Genomic DNA, 19,987 nt, shown 5'->3' on the forward strand with positions numbered 1-19,987 from the left:
TATTAAGAAGCAATCCAAGAGCTGTATTTATAAACTAACAGGAATGGGTTTGTTTGCCAGGGGGATGGCAGAGATTAAAATACATTGCAAACTGGTACTTTATGTTTTTTTAACCTTCGCATAAAGCTTTCCCTGCTCTTTGCCTTGCTGATGGTAAAGGCTGATAGGAGGCCAGGTGGAGGTTTGTCAAGCCGCCGGCGCCCCCTGGCTTGCGGCCCCTCCTGTGCAGGTGAGCTGCAGTTTGCGAAACTTCACTCACTGCCTGCCGCTGGCTTTGGATTGAAGCTGAAACTAGAGCTGCTCAGGCGGGCCCCGGGATGTCTTGCTGCGGCCAGTACGAGGTGAGTAAGCTGCTGTTGCCCGGGAGAGCCCCCACACCGCTGGTTCTGATACAGTCTGCACAGTGTGGCGTCTTTTGGTTAAAAGCTGTGATGTTTAGACCGTGGCGAGGGACCGGCCGAGAGAAAGGTGAGAGTTAAATCATAGCCACGACAAACAAGCCCGTGCTTGCAGTTACAATTGCTGTTTGTTCCAAATGAAGCGATCACGCCTGAACTCCTCCAGACTATTGGAATAGATCGGAAATTTCACGCTGCAGTGCGCTGAGCTGAACTGCAGAAAGTTCACAGGGTCATGAACTCATTCGCTATTATTCAGATCTTTAATTTAATTAGCTTGCATCCGTCCAGGAGGAGAAGTGAGTGAATGAAACCTTCAGTCCTCCGATGAACCGGTCAAGTGCATACTTTAACCATCAGTAATCGCACGTTACTCTGGCCGCTGCACTGCTTCTGAATCTCGCTGGAGTGGGAGGGAGTACAGCGGGGATTTTGAACTTGTGCAAGCGCACCCTTTTTTTTCCTGCGGATGTGTTCCTTGACCTAGTTAATTTATAACCATCTTTGCATAACTCTTTAATTTATTTGCAGAATCATTTTTTTATTTGTATGTGAAGTTTTTCTTAGAACTGACTGCAAAATGTTTAATCAGGAACACATTAAACTAAAATAGACTTTTCAGGGCTTGCTTTCAATTTAACTGCAAGAGTCTTTGTGAAAACGTTTGTTGGCAAACATTTTATTGATTCGGAAGAGCTATTTATTTATTCTCTCCTGGGCTCTGGGCGTAGCTGGCAAGGCCAGCATTTATTGCCCATCCCTACCGCCATCTTCAGAACCGCAGCAGCCCATGTGAAATTGCTCCCACAGTGCTGTTCAGTAGGGAGTTCCAGGATTTTGGCCCAGCGACAATAAAGGAACAGCAATATATTTCCAAGTCAGGATGGTGTATAACTTGGAGGGGAACTTGTAGGCGATGCTGTTCCCATGCGCCTGCTGCCCTTGTCCTTCTAGGTGGTAGAGGTCGCAGATTTGGGAGATGCTGCCGAAGAAGCCTTGGCGAGTTGCTGCAATGTATCTTGTAGATGGTACAGCCAAGGTGGTGGAGGGAGTGAATGCTTAAGGTGGTGGATGGGGTGCCAATGAAGCATGCTGCTTTGGTCTGGATGGTGCCAAGCTTCTTGAGAGTTTTGAATCTATTCAATTTGGTACGGTAGTAGTGCTACACAACACGATGTAGGGGGTGAAGACAGGACTTAATCTCTACAAGGACTGTGCAGTGCTCACTTCTACCAATGTTGCCATGGACAGATGCATCTGCAACAGGTAGATGGATGAATCAGAACTTCTCTAGCAACTAGACATCCATGAGACACTGTGGGTCATCAGCAGCAGCAGAATTGTATTCCACCACAATCTATAACCTCATGGCTTGGTATATCCCTCACTCTACCATTACCATCAAGCCAGGGGACCAACCATGATTCAATGAGGAGTGTAGAAGAGCATGCCAGGAGCAGCACCAGTCATATCTAAAAATGAGGTGCCAACCTAGGGAAGCTGCAACACAGGACTAAACAGTGGAAGCAGCATGCTATAGACAGGGCTGAGCAATCCCACAATCAATGGACCAGATCAAAGCTCTGCAGTGTGGCACATCCAATCATAAATGGTGGTGGAACATTAAACTACTAACGAGAGGAGGAGGCTCCATGAATATCCCCATCCTCAATGATGGCGGAGTCCAGCAAAAGACCAGGTTGAAGCGCTTATAACCATCTTCAGCCAGAAGTGCCGAGTGGGTGATCCATATCAGCCTCCTCCTCAGGTCTGCTCCATCACAGAAGTCAGTCTTCAGCCAATTCGACTCACTTCACTGATATCAAGAAACGGCTGAGCGCACTGGATGCAGGAAAGGCTATGGGCCCCAACAACATCCAAGCTGTCGTTCTGAAGACTTGTGCTCCAGAACTAGTCGCGCCTCTCGCCAATCTGTTCCAGTACAGCCACAGCACCGGCATCTATCCGACAATGTGGAAAACTGCCCAGGTATGTCCTGTCCACAAAAAGCAGTCTTTGTCACAATGATTGAGACCATCCATTGATCTGCCTCTGCTGCATTCTTTCCTTCCACTTGCCCACCAAGCCAGACCAATCCCAAAGCTTCCTCCGCTCTAGCCCTGAAGCCGCATCTTTCTCTAGTTTCTCTCCTATTTCTCCTAATGTTCTTTCCGAGTTCATCTTGTCCATGCGACCCATCCTGTGGTCTTTTGATCCCATTCCTACTAAACTGCTGACCACGCAACTTCCCTTCCTGGCCACCATGTTAGCTGACATTGTAAATGTTTCCCTCTCCTCATTTGTGTGTCAGCCATGGCTCAATGGGTAGCACCTCGCCTCCGAGTCAGAAGGTTGTGGGTTCAAGTCTCACTCCAGAGACTTGAGCACACAAATCTAGGCTGATGCTCCACTGCATTACTGAGGGTGTGCTGCACTGTCAGAGGTGCTATCTTTCGGATGAGACGTTAAACTAAGTCCCCGTCTGCCCTCTCAGGTAGCTATAAAAGATCCCACGGCACTATTTCGAAGAAGAGCACGGGAGTTATCCCCGGTGTCCTGGTCAATATTTATCCCTCAATCAACATAACAAAAACAGATTGTCTGGTCATTATCACATTGCTGTTTGCGGGAGCTTGCTGTGGCAAATTGGCTGCCATGTTTCCTACATTACAACAGTGGTGATACTTCAAATAGTACTTAATTGGCTGTAAAGCACTTTAGAATGTCTGGTGGTCGTGAAAGATGCTATATAAATGCAAGCCTGTCCGCCCATCCCTCCCTCCCTCTGTGATTGTGACTGTGGTACACTATCCCTCCCTATTGTTCTCAACCTCTCTCTTATCTTTGACCCTGTTGACAACACAATCTTCCCTCCATTGCCTAGCTCCGATAAATTACTCCTATATAGTTCCACACTTGCCTATCCGATTGTAGCCATGCCATCTCCAGCAATGGTTTATCTATCTAATTGTAGTCATGCCTTCTCCAGCAATGGTTTCTCTTCCTGCCCTTGCACTGTTATCCCTGGAGTCCCCCAACGACAGTTTGCCATCATTACCCGCCGCAAAATCCGGGTCATTGTTTAAGGAGATAGACTATTGGTCCCATCACTAAGGTCCCAGATGCCCCATTGCCCTCATTGCGGTATTATCAGCACACACTTCCAGCAGCTTATAGGGAAAAAACATTTATAACTGAAGGATAAGGGACAAAGTCTAACTAACGGAGCACGGTACGAGATGCCCCGCTCTAGCAGGATCTGGGTATTTACGTACTTAGCTAAGCGTGCAGCAGCGAGAGCCTGATCCTGGGAGGTAATTCACTTTGGTAAGCTCTTGGCTGGATGCAGAAGATCATCAAGAACAAGGCGGTTGAATAGACACAGACCGGGATTTTGGAAAAGGAACGGTCCCTCTTCAGGATTATTCAGTTCCACACACAAACAACAAAGCCTCTTTCAGATGAGACGTTAAACCAAAGCCCCATCTGCCCTCTCCGGTGGACATAAAAGATCCTGTGGCACTATTTCGAAGAAGAACAGTGTCAGCTGTGGCTCAGTGGGTAGCACACTCACCTCTGAGTCAGAAGGTTATGGGTTCAAGTCTCACTCCAAGGACTTAAGCACATAAATCTAGGCTGACATTCCAGCGCAGTCCTGAGGGAGTGCTGCACTGTCAGAGGCGCTGTCCTTTGGATGAGATGGCAGACTGGTCACGAAAGTAGAAACCCATGGGATCCAGGCCAAAGTGGCAAGTTGGATCCAAAATTGGCTCAGAGACAGGAAGCAAAGGGTAATGGTTGATGGGTGTTTTTGTGGCTGGAAGGCTGTATCCAGTGGGGTTCCGCAAGGCTCAGTACTGGGTCCTTTGCTTTTTGTGGTATACATCAATGATCTAGACCTGAATATAGGGAGTATGATTAAGAAGTTTTCAGATGATACAAAAATAGGCTCTGTGGTTGATAATGAAGAAGAAAGCTGCTGACTGCAGGAAGATATCAATCAACTGGTCAGGTGGGCAGAACAGTGGCAAATGGAATTTAATCCAGAGAAGTGTGAGGTAATGCATTTGGGAAGGGCTAAGGCTAACAAGGAAAGGGAATACACATTAAATGATAGGACATTGAGAAGTGTAGAGGAACAAAGGAACCTGGGAGTGCAGGTCCACAGATTCCTGAAGGTGGCAGGCCAGGTGGATAAGGTGGTTAAGAAGGCATACGGAATGCTTGCCTTTATTAGCCGAGGCATAGAATATGAGAGCAGGGGGGTTATGCTTGAACTGTATAAAACACTGGTGAGGCCACAGCTGGAGTACTGCGTGCAGTTCTGGTCACCACACTACAGGAAATATGTGATTGCATGGAGAGGGTACGGAGGAGATTTACGAGGATGTTGCCGGGAGTGGAGAATCTAAGCTACGAGGACAGATTGGATAGGCTGAGTTTGTTTTCATTGGAACAGAGGTGGCTGAGGGGAGACCTCAGTGAGGTTTATAAAATTGAGGGGCCTAGATATAGTGGATAGAAATGTCCCTTGGCAGAGGGGGCATACATTTAAAGTTATTGGTAGAAGGTTTAGAGAGGATTTGAGGGGCAATGTCTTCACGCAGAGGGTTGTGGGGGTCTGGAACTCACTGCCAGAAAGGGTGGTAGAGGCAGAAACCCTCACCACATTTAAAAAGTACTTGGATGTGCACTTGAAGTGCTGTAACCTTCAGGCTTACGGACCTAGAGCTGGAAAGTGGGATTCGGCTGGATATCCCCATATTGGCCGGCACGGACACGATGGGCCGAAATGGCCTTCTTTCCTGCTGTAAATTTCTATGATTCAATGATTCTAGATGTTAAACCGAGGCCCCACCTGCACATTAAACAGTGACTACAATCCAAAAGTACTTCATTGAATGTAAAGCGCTTTGAGACGTCTTTTTAATTTTCTTTAACACAAACATCCATTTACCCCAGAATTATTAAACTTCTATAATGTGCTGCTGCTTGATTTAACCAACAACTTACTTGCGGTTAGTGTGTTGAATATTGGAAACCATATAATTGAGTGTTTTGGGGATGGATCAGGAATTGGTATTTTGTCGTTGTGCTTGGATTAATTCCACACTGTAGAATGAGAGTGGTTTGGTACAATTGAAATCCATGCTTGAAGTGTTATCAGCTCTCACTTACAGCAATTTGCGGTGCAAAAAATTCTCAAGCTGCAGGATAAGTGTTAGATCTCCTAATTTCCAATGAAATACGAACTCCGATTGTAGTTTTAATGTAACTTTATTCTGGCAGCAGCAACAAGCTCTTGGCTTTAAGCCAGGCCTTTGTCCTTCTGAGACCACATGGCCAAAATGGCTGTACTTATACCTAGTTCAATTGACAGAAAAGAACTCGCCTTCTTTGACCTTATTGGCTCAATTGATAGTCTGTTAACCTTTAATTGGCTCGCTAACCAAGGTCCTAAAATGTCAAGTTGATGATGGCTTAATGCAATGTGGTCCTGTGTTTTCTCAAAACTGCAGCCAGGCTGCAGAGCTTGAATTCTCTATCAATCCCCCCTTTGATTCTTTCACAAACTGAATCATAAAACATCAGGTATCACTGGTTAAACATTCTACAAAATAATTTCATATATGTTAATAGAGTTTCCTTCTAAAATTTGTTGATGTGTTTCGCCACATGTCTGGACTAGTAACTTCCACACAAATTTACACCAACCCGAATTCCATCGTGGCCACAATGGAAGTCTGGTTTTAGTAGGTTAATTAACCTTATTCCAATTTAATCCAAATCAATATCTTAATTCAACCAGTAAACAACCTTCCCTTAAGCATAACATACACCTGTGCCATGTACAGATGGTCTGCTGGGACCTGCAAGATGTCTCACCTGTGGGACAGCAGCTACAGCTGCCTGGTTGCAACAACATTTAATCAACATAAACAAACAATATAAAAGTAGAACAATTACAACAAATAGAATTAAACCTTCCACCAATGAAGTTCCTATTGAACCTAGCCATTCAGTGGCTCCGCTCCACAAAGTGAATGATGGGGGTTGCTTAAGTTTTTCTATCTCCTTTTGGATATGCTCCGCTAAGTGGGTAATTTCTTCGGAGCTATCTGGGAAATATGTGCAATACTCTGTTCCGAGTAGGGCGCAAGTACCTCCCTTTTCAGCCAGGATGTAATCAAGGGCCAGTCTATTCTGTAGAGCTACTGTGCGGATTGCTACCATTTCTGCATTGATTTTAACTAGGGCCTCTGAAGGATCATTGGCTACCCGTTCCACAACGGATGCCATGTTAATGGATTCCCTTGCCAGTCTGGCGGTCACATACCCAGGGATCAGAATGGCAAAGAACCTCTCTGTTTCTGTGATAGCTCTCTTAGGATGGTGTAAATGTTCCGACAGTGACTTTATATGATACATATAAGGCACAATGTAGGCTAAATAGCAGGATCCCGTCCAATTCTGGGGCAGCCAAGGGTAGGCCTTGTGGCCACACACCCAATAGGTGCCATTATAGGCAATGAAGGTTAGTTGTTTCTTTGTCAGCAAAACTCCGGGGCCTGTCCAGGCTTTTCCATCTGTTTTATTCAGAATCCCCGTTACGTTAAAAATTCCCACATCGGCCCAGTTTGGACGGTTCCGTGGCTTGATTATATTATAATTCCGGGAGCAGTTACTATACCCTATATTTTGGCCTCCTTTGATGTTTCTAATCAGACAGACTGATTTCCCCCGGTCTTCCTATTCCCGTTGTATTAGTGATAACAAAAAATGGGGGCCGTTTGGAATGATTGTAGCACGGTTGGTATCCCCCTTCAAAGGTAGTCAGATTGTAACCTGCTGACTTCCATTTACGTGCCCAGTTTTCCGTATCCTGAAACGCATTGCCTGTTTTGTTTTGATTAATTATCCACTCAGCCATTTCCGAGATATTCAAGGGAACTGGCCTCAAGGGAATCCCTCCCTTTGAGTGAATAGGAATATGTGCACACACCCAACAACTGGAAATGTTACCTTGTTTGGCATAAATGTATGACATATATAAAAAGGTATTTACATGTAATTCCCTTGCTACCTTACTATTTCCCTTTGGTGCAGAGGGCCGGCTAGTAAGAAGTAGGCAAATGCCTAGAATACCTACAATCAGTAATACAGTAAATTTAAACATTTTGGCAAAAAGTAATTGTCCTTATTAGATTTCAGTTTCAGTTATGGGTGCTCGTTTAACGTGTGAAGCGTGGATCCAGACTTTCTTTCCTTGGACTTTAACAGCTGCCTGGGTGGTCAATAACACTTGATAAGGTCCCTCCCACTTGGCACCCAAAGGTTCTTTATGCAACTTTTTCACATACACCCAGACTCCCGGGATGATGTCGTGTCCTCCTTCGGGTGGATTACCCTAAGCTGCCGATACCTGTCGGGAAACAGAACTAATAGCATTGGTTAAGTTCTGACAGTATGATAACAAAGTGTCACTCATTAAGTGAACATCAGCTTTCCGTAAATCGATAGTTCCTGGCAGCGACATGGGTCTTCCTGTTATAATTTCAAATGGGCTTAGACCTGTAGTTCTGTTCGGGGTTGCCCAAATGCTACATAGCACCATTGGTAGTGCCTGGGGCCATGGTGTTCCTTCTTGGTGATATTTGGCAAGCATTTGTTTCAGAGTTCAATTCATTCGTTCTACTTGTCCTGATGATTGTGGATGATAAGGACAGTGTAAATCCCACGTAATGTTCAGTAACCTACAGACTTCTTGGCAGACAGCACCTGTAAAGTGTGTTCCCTGATCTGAGTCAATGCTACTCGGGACTCCCCATCGGGGAATGTAATCCTTACACAAGACCTTTGCAGTGTGATTGGCTGTGGCTCTTTTCGTTGGGACAGCTTCTATCCATCTAGAGAATCTGTCGACCATGACAAGAATGTTAGTGTATCCTTGGCATGAAGGAAGAGATATATAATCAACCTGCAGATGCTGGAATGGTCCGACAGGGGCAGGGGGCCGCAGTTGGGACATTACCGTGATGGGTCCAGAATTATTTTTCTGGCAGACCACACAGCGGTCTGTTACCAGCTGGGCATGTTTTTTAAATCCCCGACCCCACCAGCTTTTCTGGAACCGTGCCTTCATCTGTTGTGAGGCCAAGTGTCCCCACGAGTGGATCTGTTGGGCTAAAAAAGGCATAAGCGCTTGTGGCGCGACTGGCTTGTCAGTAACTCTTTGTCTCCAGACACCATCTTCACATAGCTTAATTCCTGCCTCAATCCATGTCCATTTTTCCTCTCGGGAGCACTCGCCTTGCATTGTTTGAAGGTCTCGTGTCAGAGTGCTGAGTGCTTTCAATCTGCACATCTATGTTGGTTTTTCTGGAGGAACGCGCTGTGAGGCGGCATCTTTAGCTGCCTGGTCGGCAAGGCATTTCCCTGTACTTCTGTGGTATTTTCCTTGGTATGGGCCTTACACTTCAGGATGGACACGTCCTGAGGTAATTGTATGGCTTCTAGTAAGTCTCGGACTTCTTTTCCATTGTGGATGGGTGTACCAGTAGCAGTGAGGAATCCTCTTTTCCGCCATAACATACCAAAGTCGTGAGCGACTCCAAAAGCATAACGCGAATCTGTGTAGACATTAGCTGTCTGTCCTTCTGCTATTCGACATGCTTCTGACAGGGCCCGTGACTCGGCCTGTTGTGCTGACGTTCCTGAGGGTAAACATCCTTTTGCCACTACCTCATATAAGGTTGTAACTGCCCATCCTGCTTTTCTGGTACCATTGTCAACAAAGGAGGAACCATCTGTAAACAGGATGAGGCCTGGGTTGTGCAGAGGCTCCTCTGCTGCTAAGGCTGCTTCTTCTGTTTCTTTTAAAATCTCCACGCAGTCATGCTCTTCACATTCTCCCCCCTCTTGCTCCCTCGATTCTGACATCGGGAGCATAGTTGCGGGATTAATCGGGCTGGCCCGGAAGATAAGATTAGGAGCTTCCAAAACTGCTGTCCAGCAGGTCCATCTTGCTGCCGTCACCTGAGACATTCTATTCATAGACAGCAAAGCGTGTACGGTGTGGGGACACTTGACAATCAGCTTTTGGTCGAGGACTAGACCCGCAGTGGTCATTACCGCTCGACATGTAGCTTCCATGGCCCTTAGGCAACTTCCCCATCCGAGGGCTACCGCATCCAGTTTTGCCGAATAATGGCCAATAGGTCTTTGCCGATCCCCATGTTCTTGTGTCAGTATAGCTGTCATATATCCTTCTTTCTCATTGACAAACAGGGTAAATGGCTAACCACTGTCGGGGATTCCCAGAGCCGGTGCCGAACACAAAGCCTTTTTCAAACTCAGGAAGGCCTCTTGCTGTTCCTTCGTGAGGGTGATGGCTTCTTTAGAGGCACGTTTCCCCTTTAAAATATCATTCAGTGGCTGAGCAAGCTGTGTGAAGGAGTCAATCCAATTTCTGTTAAAGTTACACAATCCCAAAAAAGACCTTAGTTCCTGAATAGTGGTGGGTTTTTTAGCAGCCCGAATGGCTGCAGTTCTATCCTGGGTAAGTTCTCTCTTTCCTTGTGAAATCTTTTGTCCCAGGTATACAACCTCTTCTTGGGATATTTGTGCTTTGTCGATGCTGGCTTTATGTCCTTTCAGCTGAAGGTGATCCAGCAAAGCTCCTTGTTCATGTTCATGCTGTTCTTCCGTGTTTGAAGCTAGTAAGATATCGTCTACATATTGGATGACTGTGGATGACAGTGGAGGTAATTCTCGCAAATGGCTTTGTAAAGCCATGTGGAATACCGTAGGGCTGTTGTGGAAACCCTTCGGTAACCGGGTCCAAGTATACTGTTGTCCTTGGACAGTGAAAGCAAACCACTGTCGAACCTCCGGTGCCAGAGGCACCGACCAAAATCCGTTGGCCATATCTGTAACCGAGAAATATTTATGTTCCGGTTTGAGGGCATTAAAAATGGTGGAGGGATCTGCGACCAAAGGAGCTTTTTGATAATACACTGGTTAGCTTTCCTATAATCGACAGTCAAATGCCAAATCTCATTAGATTTCTGTACCGGCCACACGGGGCTATTGGAGGAGCTATGTGTTTTAATAAGCACCCCTTGTTTCTCCAATTGCTGAATAACCGGTAAGATTCCCGCGATGGCAGTTGGACTGATGGGATACTGTTTAGTGCATGGAGGCTTGGTCCCTGTAAATGACGCAGGCTCCATCTGGAATAGGCCACAATCGTTCTTATCTTTAGCCCATATCGGGTGTTCCTTCAATTCTTCTTTCTTCAAAGTTCTAATTGACCATGTCACCCGACTATCCTTGAAATGCAACGATGAATCTATTTGGATTAGAAAGTCCGTTCCCAAAAGGGGTTGATCTACTGGGCCTATCCAGACCGGCGTGGTTAGTTCATGTGGACCCAGCCCTATAAGTACCGGTGTTGTCCTTTTAGTTTCCATTTTATGGCCCCCAACTCCATAGGCTGCACGTGCTCTACCATCCAACGGCAAAAAGTCTCCATATTGTAGGGGTAAGTATGTTAATTCCGCCCCTGTGTCTAAAAGACAGTCGACATCCTTATCGCCCACCCTCACAGTTATATATAGCCCATCTCCTCTTTGTTGTATTAGTGCGAGGAGGGGGGCCAGGGTGGGCTCTAATCGTTTTTTGCTATCCCAAGTAACTCCTTCTGTTGTTGTATCGTCAGTTGCTTAAATGCTTCTATGAGGTCGTTATCTTGTGACAAGTCTGGCTTGTTGGCTGAATTGTATCCCTGGCTGCGTCCTCTTCCCCAGCCACGACCTTTCTGTTTTGCCCTGCACTTCTTGGCCCAATGACCTTCTTTCCCACAATAATGACATTTTCCGGGTAATTTTCCTAATAACTGTTTATCGGAATCCTGGGATTTCCATCCCATGGCCTGTACAGCTCGGACTTTAGCTCCCATATCCCGGTCTAATTGGTTACATCGATCCACCAATGCTGCAAAGGTAGTTCCTCTACCTTCCCAGTCCGGTAACACTACCTTAAGCATTTTGGACTGTTCTGGCTTTAGACCTGCCACGAAAGCTGCTTTCAGGAGTCCAAACACTTGTTCATCCATTTCCTCATCCGTATTATTCATACCCAAATGTTCTAGCCACGTGCATCTAAACCGCTCGTCATACTCCCGGACCTCCTCTGTTCCTTTCTGTTGTCAGGCTGCAATTTTTCCCCAGCCTGTCTTAGCTGGACTGAAGGCTTGCAGCCAGTGTTTAATCGCCTCCCATCCTGCATCTAATTCTTGCTCATCCTGCCCCAAAGCTTCTTCTACCTTGTCGTGCAATTTTCTTCTCTGTGTTTTTGGCACCATTGTGGTAAAAATTTGCACTCCGTCCCAGGGATGAAGTTGATATATATTTCTTAAGCGGTCCAATTGGTCCCACGTTTTTACTCCCCCTTTCTTTGGATTGGGCAATTCCTTGGACCATTTATCAATTTTCTCTGGGTCTGCCGGATCATGAAATAAGTATTCTGCATACACCCTTTTCCTCATTTTTTTGGTTCCGCCCTCATCCACAGTCTCTTCTGATTTGACTACAACTCGTCTTTTTTTAAACGGGGCAAAGCGTACCCCTAATTCTTCATCCTCCGACCCTGTATTATCGGAGGATTCAGAATCCGTATCTATTCCTCGGTCGTGTCTTCGGGTTTGCGCTTTTAATTTATCCAAACATGGGTACCCTGGGAATTGACCGATACATTTTCCTTTTCCTATTACTGTCTCTTGACCTATTTTTTCCATTCTTTAATTTCACCTTTAAGATCTCTAACTTCCGCTTCCAGCTTTTCAAGTTCAAGTTTTTTCTGTCGCAGCTGTGCACAAACAGCTTGCAATTGATCCTTTGTACTGGTCAGTTCTCGATCATGTTGGGAACACATTATAATTTCATTCCGGTTTCGGATCTGGCCCATAACCGCTAGGGACCATCTAGTTCGCTCTTTATTTTTCATACGGGTCGTTTTTCCCCAGACCTTTTTAATCTCGTCCAAGGACCATTGTCCTTTGGAGGTTCCGTACTTTTGTTCGATCTTAATATAGGTTTCAGATAAATTGAATTGTTGCTTTCTGTATTCTTTCAACTGTTCGAGGATTTCATCTATCGAAACCTCAGGTGGTGCCCGCCCGCCTTTAACAGTTGTAGGCAATTCTTTGCTCTTATCTCCTACTGCCATAATACTGATTTCTTTACTGAGGTCTCGATTCGGAGGCTTTCCAGCCGATCAGTGGGTCGGTGATTAATTAACTAACACACCGCCGAAGTTAGACGTCTATGGGACCTCGAGCCGACTACCAACCGGAGGGTTCGCAAACTGGAGGCTTTCGGAATCGCGTAGAAGGAGAGGCGAATTTAGACTTTTGACCGAGGACTTTTATAAAGAGTCCTTACCTCAGTATGTAGGTCCGATGTCCAAAATTCAGTTTCTTCCCTCAGCGATCCTGTTCATGACGCCAAAATTGTTAGATCTCTTAATTTCCAATGAAATACGAACTCCGATTGTAGTTTTAATGTAACTTTAGTCTGGCAGCAGCAACAAGCTCTTGGCTTTAAGCCAGGCCTTTGTCCTTCTGAGACCACATGGCTAAAATGGCTGTACTTATACCTGGTTCAATTTACAGAAAAGAACTCGCCTTCTTTGACCTTATTGGCTCAATTGATAGTCTGTTAACCTTTAATTGGCTCGCTACCCAAGGTCCTAAAATGTCAAGTTGATAACTTAATGCAATGTGGTCTGTATTTTCTCAAAACTGCAGCCAGGCTGCAGAGCTTGAATTCTCTATCAATAAGGAAAAAAATCTAACAAACAGGGCATGCCACAAAAGATGCCCCGCTCCAGCAAATTCCAGGTCATAATTTCCTGCATATGTGCAGTAGAGACTGATGATCGAATTGCAGATAGAATCATAGAATGGTTACAGCACAGAAGGAGTCCATTTGGCCCATTGAGCCCATGCCAGCTCTCTGCAAGAGCATCTCAGCTAGTCCCACCGTCGCCCCGCCCCCCCCACCCTTTCCCTGTAGCCCTGCAATTTTTTTTCCAAACAACTTAGCATTTTTGGATATGAGCGAAAATTGTATTTTTAAATTGTACCTTTTTTTGTTACCATTCCACAAGTTTGAATTAATTTGTAATTTCATCAGTACAAAGCTGGCATGATTGTTGAGAATGAACCCAATCAAATGGCTGCAAATATACCCACAACTTTATTTTGAAAATATCAATAGGTCCATGTAATTAGTAACAGCCTGAGCCATGCGGAAATGCAATGCAGGTGAGTCAAATTGCTGACAGAACAACGTAATGAAAGGAAGAAGGACTTACATTTATATCACGTCTTCACGACCACCACACGTCCCAAAGCGCTGAACAGCCAATGAAGTACTTTTGGAGTGCAGTCACTGTTGTAATGTGGGAAACGTGACAGTCAATTTGCGCACAGCAAGCTCCAACTAACAGCAATGTGATAATGACCTGATAATCTGTTTTTGTTATGTTGATTGAGGGATAAATATTGCCCGGGACACCAGGGATAACTCCCTTGCTCTTCTTCGAAATAGTGCTATGGGATCTTTTACGTCCACTTGAGAGGGCAGACGGGGCCTCGGATTAATGTCTCATTCAACGATGGCACCTTCGACAGTGCAGCACTCCCTCAGAACTGCACTGGAGTATCAGTCTAGATTTACGTGCTTAAGTTCCTGGAGTGGGATTTGAACTCACAACCTTCTGACTCAAGAGGCAAGTGTGCTATCCACTGAGCCACAGCTGAGTGATGTGAAATGTTCTGGGTTACTTTTGCCCCTCAGTAGTGCATACATTTTAGGGGTGGCTAAAATCACAAAATGTAAAGGTACATTTTTCCCTCATAGGCTTTCAATAAATCAAACCCTCTCAACTTCTCTATGAACTTTAGATTTATTCTTGAGTGCTTTGTATTGGTTATTGCAATGTGGTTTTGACCGTGTCTTAGTTTATCTGGTAACTGGTGTCCTGTTGGTAAAGTAATCCTTAAACTGTCATTTATGGCATTCCAACATTATCAACCACAGCAACGTGTTTTAAAAATATTGTGTAAAACTAGACCTGTGGGTACAATACACACCCTGCAGGACCTCTTCATTACTGATGGTATGTCTTCAAAATATACGAAAGCTTAGAGTAAATCTAAACGTTGTGGAAGAACTGAGATTAAGATAAAACCCAAAAACGCAGATCTTTGCTCATTTTTTTTGAGAGAGAATTGGCTTTTTATTTCAGGTGTCTGGTGCAGACGTGTCTCATCGGGAATGGCGGCCACAGATTTACAGGAGGTGCACCGACGTCCTGTGGCTCGTTATCTTCTGTCTCTTCTGGAGTGGAATGGTGAGTATGTTGCAGTCAGAACAAGTAGGAAAAATGCATTGCTCGGCCAATAGAAACAGAATGGCTTCAAGTTAATCTCATCATCAGAGCAGTGGTTTGAGAACTATATATGTCTTAAATGACAGAGTTTTAAAACTAGCCCAGGTAACATTTTCAACACGACCTTTGAATATAAACTTGGAAAAATAAGCGTGGTAAATACACTACTAGGCTGCAGTAGCCGCTCCTTACACCTGGTTGAGTTTCTGGCCTGATAACGGACAAGGGCCAGGAAATTGCGCAGCACCCCATTTGGGGGCGGTAATATCCGCGAGGTGAGAGTTCCGGCGCCAGTGGTAAAGTCACAACCCACTCGCGAAATTGGGGTTACAGCCCTGAGAGGAAGTAGAGAGCAAAATAATGGGCTCCACTTCCTCTCTGGGGCGACAGCAGAGGGAGCGGGGCACAGCCCTACGCACTAGGTCGCACAGCACTGCCGAATAGAAGGAGTCCTCCCCTTCATTAAAGGCAAGGGCCAAGCTGCAGACTCTGCGGAGCCCTATCTGGACCACCGGAGAGCGGGGTGGTGTGCCATCTTCAAGGAGGCAATGGGCTGCGACAGGTAAGCCGGCTGATTTTTTAAAAAAATTTACGCGCAGCTGCAGGCATTGCCCGGTGCAGCTTCAGGGGTGATGCCCAATTTTTCCTCCAGACCAAAAATGGGTCACTGCACACAGCGATGACATCACCATTGTCAGCGGTGCGCTAGCGGTTGCCGCCGCCGCTAAACCCCCGCAGAATATAGCAGGCCGTTAGCTGGAGTTGTTGGGTTCACATGTTCTTCACAATTATCTAATGAGATCTCTATCTGGCCTTCGTCCTCGAGTGGATGCAAGCCAATTCTCTGCAAGGAGAAAAGTTATGGGAGGGAAGGCAGATGAGGTATGCTCACCCGGGATGGTCTGACAAGCCATCTGCCTACAGTGTGGGTTGATGAGATATGTGGACCAGTGAAGATATTTGGGGGAGAACGTGTGGTGGGAGGAGAGGAAGCCTCTCGTGTGTCTTTATTGGAGATTAATTATCCTAAAACAAAAGTTGCTGATTATTGTCACGAAATTGACAATCAGGACCCTCCGATCACTTTCATTTTCCATACACATTACATTCTTTCCATTTAAGTAATAATCACCTCCTGGATTTTTTTGTCCCCATGTGAAACACTTTGCATTTCCCTGCATTGAATTTCATCTGCCACCTGTCTGCCTAATTCCCAAGTATTTTCAAATTCTTCTGTAGCTTATCCTGTTTGGTTTTGTAGTCCACCACCCTCCATGGCTCTGCAAATGTAGCCACTGTGCTTGTGATTCCTCACTCCAGATCATCTATAATATATTAAACAGAAACGAGAATATATTAAACAGGAGCGGTCCCAAAACAGAGCCCTGCGATATTGCACTCGTAAAATTCTCGAAGGCTGATGGCAATACAGTATCTACACTACAACCCTCACTGGTCTACTGGTCAACGAATTCCGTAACCATTACAAAATATTTCCTCTGATTCCGGCTTTCTTTATTTACCAGCCTTTCCAAAGGAACTGCATCAAAGGCCTTACTGAAATCCAAATCCATCACGTCCATTGCTTTACCCCTAATGAGCTCCTTTGTTACTCCGTCAAAGAAAACCAGTAAATCAGATTGAAAAGACATCCCCTTCATGAGTTCATATTACCTCTCCTTTACATTTTATTTCTATCCAGAAGCTTCCTGATCTTATCTTTAATAAGGATTTCCAAAACTTTACCCACAATGAACATTAAACCCATAGATTCCTGGGTTACTTTTGCTACCTTTTTAAAAACAGTAGTAAGGTCTGCTTTCTCTAGTCCCTAGGCACCTCTCCAGTATTCATTGATTTAGGCAATTTGATACTATTGCCTAGTTTATCTAATGATTTTAGCTGGTAATGGAATTGACCCAAATACAGGATGGCTGAAGCACTGGATTTTAGTCCAAGCTGTATTAATAATCATACCATGTTGTGTAGCCCATGTTGGGTGGTCTTGTAAATTGGACGAGTTCTCCAACGTGCTGAGGTTTCACTCTCCCACTCCCTCCTGCCCCCCGGCCCCCCCACGTTACTGCCCAGGCGGCAAAATTGAAAATCAGCCCCATCGTGTTTCATCCATGAGGATGGTTGGATTTCCTGCAGACATTGAAATATTAATCAGCACTTATATTTTTGAGCGAAACAATTTGTCAATAACAACATGGGTAGAAAATGATTTTGAGGCAGTCCGTGTATATGTGTTGTGTTACACACCCTTGAAAAGCTGTTGTTGGCAATTACCTTGTACATTTGATTCTTGTCTACATCCACAGCATTCTGTATTGGTTTGTGACTCATCAGTGCTCAGCACTTTCTTGTGGCAAACCACATATGAGCAATGACTTGCACAGGAGCTTTCAAACAACTCGGTCAACGTTTTTAAAACCTGTGCTACTAACCTTTAGGGACAGCCATGCTCATGGGGGTTTCTTTAATTTTCTAAGTTGTATTTATTTTATAATGTACCATGAACTATAATCATTTATTTACAGGAATATAAGCTAGCAGTCAACTGAACAGCATCATCTTTAAATGTGGTTCAACTATTCCAAAGATCTCCAATGACATGCCTGCATCCACCCATCCACCAATCTATCAAACAAAAAGACACAAGTTCTGAAATTCCTCATCTTTATCGAGTGTGAAGGTTGTGCAAGTTGGCCGAGGGGAAGGAATTTGATGTGGAACCTGACTGCTTTGGGTCTCCACCTCTTTCTGACACCTCTTCCCTCATCCTGACGTCACCGTATGATGTGGTTCCCTGCCAGATATCTCACTCGCTCCACTTACCCTGCAATCAGCGTACATTATGCTTACATGATGCAGACGTGGTCGCAATACAAGACCAGGCCAATTTCTGTGCCCCTCCCAGTGGAGTGGCAAGGTGCTATTGAACCATAGACGTTTATAGCACAGAGGGTTGTTGGAGCATGAATGCTTTGTCACAGGGAAAAAAGGAAAATTGGATCCATTTCTGAAGCAGAGGAAGATACAAAGTTATAGGAAGAGCAGAGCAATGAATTCATTTTAGATTGTTCCAGCAAAGAGCCAGGAATGTGGAACAGGAGGAGACCATTCAGCCCCTTGAGCCTGTTACTCCATTCAATTGGATCATGGCTGATCTGTATCTCAGCTCCATTTACCCGCCTTGGGTCCATTTCCCTTAATACCTTTGCCTAACAAAAACCTATCCATCTTAGTTTTGAATTTCCAATTGACCCCAGCCTCAACAGCTTTTGGGGGAGAAAGTTGCAGATTTCCATCACCTCAGAGATGGTGGGTCAAATTGTCTCCTTTCGTGCTGTAAACCTTTTATGGTTCTTTGGGTCTTTGAACGAGCAATCTCTGGGTTGTTAGTCCAGCACCATAACCAATACACTATACAATGATATATCTACAACAGTGATGACAAATGTTGGCCCAGACAAGTGAATTCCGAAAAGAGCCTACCATTCCAAAGTTAGTACAGTAGGAGATGATGCCAGCTGTCATATAAAGTTACCCTGCTGATTGATGTACTGGAGTTCGGAGGAGCTTTGTAGGTTGATCCTGGCAGTTTCAGCAACTTGGTCTATCTGAAAACATCTGAATAAGTCAAAATTGCTCTTTATTGAAATATGATCATTTTACACATAGTTTTCGTGAAAACCTCAAAGCTGCTTTCTAGAGGTTAGATAAGAGAATATAAAGGAGAGATCAAGAGCTCAGGGCACCATAATTATGAAATACAGCATTTTGCAAACCGGAGTAATTTTAAGGGCCTGTATCTTGATGGAGATCTTTAGGAAACTGGAGATGAGTGAAGAAATAATGAAGTAACTTGATCTTGTGGGGTTTACCTTTCCCTAGCAGTTATGCTATTCTAGTACAAGTACTGAGTATGTTATCTCAGTGCATTCTGTAGATAGCCATGTCTTCAATGAGATTACATTTAATCTGTATTATTTTCTTCCGTATCAAACAGTTGCAGGAATATGCTGGAGGCGAATCAAGATTGTGCTAAATGTTTTACAAGGCTGAACTGTTCTCCCATTGATTTGACTTTGCCTCCTATTGTGGTCATTGGCTGCCCATCTGGAACTTTCAGTTGATTAATGAACAGACATTTTGGAATTTAAAGAGTATTTTGATTTTTGGAAAGTGCAATATGAGATTGTTCTTGCCATTCAATTGCTATTTGGAGCCAGTGATGTTCCATGGCAGCTTAGTTCCTTATTGATTGCGCAGTGTCGGAGTGAGGCGGATGCGGAGTGTCGGAGTGAGGCGGATGCAGAGTGTCGGAGTGAGGCGGATGCAGAGTGTCGGAGTGAGGCGGATGCGCAGTGTCTGAGTGAGGCAGGGAATGAGGCTGATGTGCAGTGTCGGAGTGAGGTTGGGAACTAAATATGGTTTTGTTCTCCGGTATGCAGTGAACACACATGATTAGTCAAGTGTTAAAACATTTGGTGAAAATAAAAGAATTACCGATGTACTTTTTGATCTTGTCTTGTTTGGCCTACTAAAGTTGATACAAATGAGACTGTAAAATATTTGATCAACTTGTGCATGTGATAATCATTGATCCTATCTGTGCTTTAGTCAGAATGATTTACACAAGCACTGATCTAAATTCACCGCAATTCTAGTCTGGCAGCAGTATTTTTTAAATTTTGTTCTTGAGATATAGACAAGGTCAAGGCAGAGACATGGTCACATTTATTGCTTATCCTTAGTTGCCTGTAAAATGTTTAGGTTGATCTGTCTATTCTAAAAAATTGTGAACTTAGTTATGATGGGGACAATTATGGCCTCGTTATTGCCCCATTTCTTGTCCAATGCATTCTTCCCAAAACAGGCGGGAGCCTCATAAATCGATGCAGAGTGAGCTATGTAAGACCCCGATATAGTATGCACTGCACAAGCCCTGCCTGGGGAAACCCAACATAGAGTAGGGACCGCAGGAAGCCACCCTGAAAACGCTTCAAGTCAGTTCTTTTAACTATTTCTGTGGCAGCAGGAGGGGCATGAATGTTTCTCTGGTCCCCAAAGAAATAATCCCGTCTGTTGCCAGACTCTCTGCGGCCCCCACCCCCAGCTATCAC

At 44.8% G+C, this 19,987-nt stretch overlaps 1 protein-coding gene across 1 annotated transcript in view; it reads left to right on the top strand.

The window, feature by feature from the left end:
• Window positions 1-251: 251 nt before the first annotated feature.
• LOC139268459 (choline transporter-like protein 3) overlaps window positions 252-19,987 on the top strand; it is a 112,016-nt gene continuing 92,280 nt past the window's right edge. The window contains exons 1-2 of the mRNA XM_070886635.1: window positions 252-341; window positions 14,712-14,816. Of these exons, the coding sequence (XP_070742736.1) occupies window positions 318-341; window positions 14,712-14,816 (129 nt within the window). The 5' untranslated portion in view covers window positions 252-317. The remainder of the gene's footprint in view (window positions 342-14,711; window positions 14,817-19,987) is intronic.

This window comes from Pristiophorus japonicus, chromosome 8 (assembly GCF_044704955.1).
Source record: "Pristiophorus japonicus isolate sPriJap1 chromosome 8, sPriJap1.hap1, whole genome shotgun sequence".
Taxonomy (NCBI): Eukaryota; Metazoa; Chordata; class Chondrichthyes; family Pristiophoridae; genus Pristiophorus; species Pristiophorus japonicus.